Source organism: Austrofundulus limnaeus, unplaced genomic scaffold (genome assembly GCF_001266775.1).
Source record: "Austrofundulus limnaeus strain Quisiro unplaced genomic scaffold, Austrofundulus_limnaeus-1.0 Scaffold98, whole genome shotgun sequence".
Lineage (NCBI taxonomy): Eukaryota > Metazoa > Chordata > Actinopteri > Cyprinodontiformes > Rivulidae > Austrofundulus > Austrofundulus limnaeus.
Genome location: NW_013952500.1, coordinates 507303 through 511795, shown reverse-complemented (window position 1 = coordinate 511795; position 4493 = coordinate 507303). Strand labels below are relative to the sequence as shown.

Sequence of the window (4493 nt, the reverse complement as noted above, 5' to 3'; positions counted from 1 at the left end):
GAGAAAAACAGAAACATTCCTGTCATCTGCGTGTTGGAGATGAAGGAGAGCAACGCTGCCTCGCCTGGCAACAGCACGTTTTTCGGCTGGCGTTCACCTGCGCCTGGCCTTTTGACAATGGATGCGACTGAAGCAATCTTTGCCTGTGCGTTCCTGAGGTCATCAATTCAAATTTTGCAGTCAGAGTGGGAAGCATGAATGAGCAGAGTGCTGCTCATCACGTTTACAAGCAGGCCCTGAAGAATGATTGAGATGTTCATGAGCACCCCGTTGTGCGTCCAAACAGAGATGAACTCATTAGTATGCATCTGTTAATGGGTGTAAAGGATTAGAAGCGTTTTTAAAAGCGCGTGTTTAACGATCTCTTGTCTGTCGTTGCACTTTCAGTGGAGACAAGCCTGCGATATCATCTGCCTTTGCTTAACTTTGATCTCTGGGATCACGTCATACGCTCAAAACTCACCCACCTCTGCCACATCGTCTATTCTCCGTAATGATCCCCATCAATTTTCAYAACCATTCCCTTACTCTCCCTTATTAGCCATCCATCTTTTTGTCTCCAAATCTGTCTTTTTCCTTACTCCTTATCTTTGTTTCCTCTGGAGAAAACTGCCTCATTTCAGTTTTGTTTATTCAGCTCAAACTTTTCTTGAAAAGTTTGAGATATGTCTATGTTTCATTTTTAAAAATCAGAACTTAATATGCAGTGCTGGCTCTAGCCATTTTGGTGCCCTAGGCGAGTTGAAACGCAACTCCCCTACTACTAGTTTACTATGGTAAACTTAGATTTATTTGCTTTAAACACAAACATACATCACACAACAAATTAAATRAATAAATAAATAAAATTAAATCAAATGACAAGGGTAAACAAAAGACCCTGTTCACAATTTGTGCAAAGATTTAAAAGGTCCTCTCTTTTTGGAAAATATAAGTCTGATTTTACCTCATAAGGTCCTCAGCTGACAAACTCAGCCCTCACTGTGTCTGAATGAATGTCAGCAGGATTAGTAGTAGGAGTAGTTTATTTTTCCTGTAATACTTCATTATTGTTTTTAAGACAAAGCTAATTGAAAGGGGCGCTGAGCAGAGTTACAACCAGGGATTACAAGTATTTTTTTCTTCTGCAGTTCGGCACCCCTTCCAGCAGATGGCGCTCTAGGTGACCGCCTAGTTCGCCTATGCCAAGAGCCGGCTCTATTAATGTGTTCACCTAAACAGCTCAGACTTCAAAACAGTGGTGCCCACAGGAGGGAGCCAGAGGGGGCACCCCATCCCACTGCCCTCCTTGGCCGGGCACTTTTATATACATATTGCAAATTTAAGCAAGGAGAAGCTTGAATAAGTTTTCCCATGAATTAATWACTGTAAATAAAAATAAAAACTAAAGTAACTGCAATCCAGAAGATGACTCTGTAACTCCTGTATGTTGCAGTATTGGCCAAATATGACAAACAACATAAAYTGCCTAAAATTCTGCTCGGATTTTTTTATTTTTAGTGCCACTCCTGGATTTTCAGTGCCTCCCATGGCCACCCCATTAAACCATTTCTGGAGGCACCACTGGATATTACAGTTCAAGTACAAGTTCAGGCCATTACAGYCCTTTGAGAATGTTGGCCGACTATTATCCCTCCCAGACAATAGATCAAGCACAACTCAGATAAAGCAATAATGTTTCGATTTCATGAGTGTATGAGGAAGTACAAGAATAAAAAAATAGATATAAAATTGATCAAAAACTTGAGCTTTTGTTTGAAATGTTATAAACGGTTTTATTTCAATAACAGCTTTCAAGTCTTGATGAATGGTGGGTTTCTTGTCTTTGCTTGGGGACATAGAATGATGAAACACATCTGTTTGTCTTACCTTTCAGTCCACAACATCACAGTGTAACAGARTATTGCCCTCAGAGCACATTCATCTTCATGCCTTCCTATAGCTAGAAAAAGTAAAGATTTGTGCCTTTTATTTGCCCTGAATTGCACTTAAGGGGATAATGGTTTTATTTTAAGTTAGCAGCAGAGTGATTAATTTGTATGTGTCAGAAGATGATGCCTTTCTCAATCAAGCAGCGACCACGTTTTCCTCTTTATTCATTGGTGAACTTGTTTGGCAATCTAAACCACCCCACTCTCCTATTGGCTTAAATCCATAAAACCCCGCCCTCTCGTACCTGTCGGTCTGTAATAGGCCCAAAGTCCTTGCCCCTCCCCTCCCCGCGCACAAATCCCTCCCCTTTCCACCGGCGTTCAATCGTGAAGCGGATAGAGTGTGTGTGCAGCGCGCCTGAGTGTGCGGGCAGGGACGTGAGGTGCTGCGGGTACTGATTTACAGAAAGTACAAACAAAAAACCCGGGAGGCTCCAGAGGTCGGAGATTTACCCSAGGGGAGTTTGCGGAGCGGAGGGAGGCGCGGAGAGCTTGGCTGAAGAAAGAGGGGGTACGCTTTTTTGGCGAATTCGACCGACACCCGCACGCAGAAATGGCGGAGCACCACGCAGCCAGCGACGGCAAGCACAAAGCTTCCAGCAGTTCCGGCAGCTCGGCGCACGGGAGCAGCCGACCGGGCGCCGGAGGTGGAGGAGGGGGCAAAGGAGGCCTGTCTGGCGGGCTGACCCAGCCAGCCGGGTGGCAGTCTTTACTCTCGTTCAGTATCCTGTTTCTGGCCTGCCTGGCAGGATTCAGCTCCAGACTTTTTGCCGTGATCCGGTTCGAAAGCATCATCCACGAGTTTGATCCATGGTAAGCTAGCTGCTGCTTCTTATGGCAGAGACACATTTAACTCATGTTGTGTGCTGTTTTTTTGACTTCATAAGTTTTTTTTTCTAAGTTGGCAGCTTTACAGCATGGCTGACTTTATTTAGTATTATTTATTAGCACTTTGAGCTGTTGTTTATAAGAGGTCAAAGGTAAAAAGGTCTGCCTCTGGAACGTGACGTTTATTATAATCTGGAAATCTCAGCCTGCAGCTCAGGTTTGACTGGTGCTGAGGTTATTTCCTCACTTTTCTTTTAAATAAATCAGGATTATATGTGCAGGGGGAGTTTGAGTGTAACTCTAAAAACAGAAACTCACTCCTCTGCTCTCAGGACTATTGTTTGAAAAGAGTTAAAATTGTTTTTGGAGCCATTTGAGGCTGTTTTCCTGCAGCACCAGGTCCACAGTCTGAGATGTGGTTTTCTGAGTCAGGTAAAGCCTCGTGAACCTGCACAGTAATCACAGCAGGCTGTAGACGTGGAAGCCCAACTGGTCTGGTCTGGTGAGTCCGTCATCACAATGCAGGATTATTCTGCTTTGTAACAGTGGGTCACATGACCTCTCATGTGGCAGCCTGGTTGCACTGTCATCCCCTCTCCTTGTGGCGTGCAGCCAGCCTGATGCATTCTTTTATTAATTTTCAAGGACAGGTGCTCCATCTTGCTCAGGGTGACACTTACCTTTTCAATTATGTTGATAACTTGATTGCATTTTATAAGCAAGGCCAAGGTGTAAGGCTGTGGGAGGTTTCCCACGGTTCAGGTGATCCCATTTGTGACTGAAAATTTGCAGAAGCGACCTCTGCTGTATTAATGGGTGTCACCATTTGTCACCTATGCATTAACAGCTGTTGTATTTTCTTTTTTTAAAGAATTCGCAGTATATTACCAGAGGCATTTTGCTCTACTTTACAGTAGCAGTTGGATCCTTGACTGCGAGACAGTAAAGCGGCACCAGTTTCTACAGTCGCAGAGCTGTGCAGCTCTTTGGCAACGTGTCACAGAAAAAGAGAGCAAAGGCAGCCTTTGATATTCAAAAGTTTAGAAGCCCTCGCAGCAAGAAAGTCTTCATCTGCTGTTCTAAAAAACAAAAAAAAGTTTCTTTTTCGACCCCGGTAACAAAGCAAAGCTTCATCGTAACTGTCTGTTGTAGACCGAAACGTGCAAAAACACTAAAGTCAGCCACGAAGTGATGCGCTCTTTAAATTGAGGAATGCGTCAAAGCAGATTTACGGTGGAAATACGCTCGTAGCTGAATACTGATACGTCTTCAGGTGGAAACAAACCCGAGCTTATGTCATGTTTAAATAGTTGTGAAGAATTAAAGGGGACCTATCATGCAAAATTCACTTTTTAAAGTTTTTTTTTACTCAACTTTGGGTATGTACTTACATACCCAAACAGTCCTAGGACCAAAAAAAATGCACCCAGGGGCATATTTACTGTAAGTAAATGTATTTTTAATGTATTTTAACGACAAGTTTTATACTTGCGTCATTTTGTGATGTCACAAGCCGTACGACAACCCACCAGAACCTGCGTTCAGACCCTTACCTAGCAATCCCAGAGTGAGGCTCCACCTCCTCAGTATAAAAAGCCGTCACCGTTGTTGTGTAATGCGCAGCTCATTTCACAACATGCCTCCAATAGGGCAATGGGAATGGGAGACCAGGGTTTGAGACTAGCATGGACACAATTTAATTATTTATTTATTTTCATTCATTATGTATAGGCC

General features: G+C 43.4%; 1 protein-coding gene across 1 annotated transcript in view; it reads left to right on the top strand.

Annotated features, from left to right (window-relative positions):
* The first annotated feature begins 2260 nt into the window (after positions 1-2260).
* LOC106520850 (dolichyl-diphosphooligosaccharide--protein glycosyltransferase subunit STT3B) overlaps positions 2261-4493 on the top strand; it is a 110000-nt gene continuing 107767 nt past the window's right edge. The window contains exon 1 of the mRNA XM_014013112.1: positions 2261-2744. Coding sequence (XP_013868566.1) covers positions 2485-2744 — 260 coding nt within the window. The 5' untranslated portion in view covers positions 2261-2484. The remainder of the gene's footprint in view (positions 2745-4493) is intronic.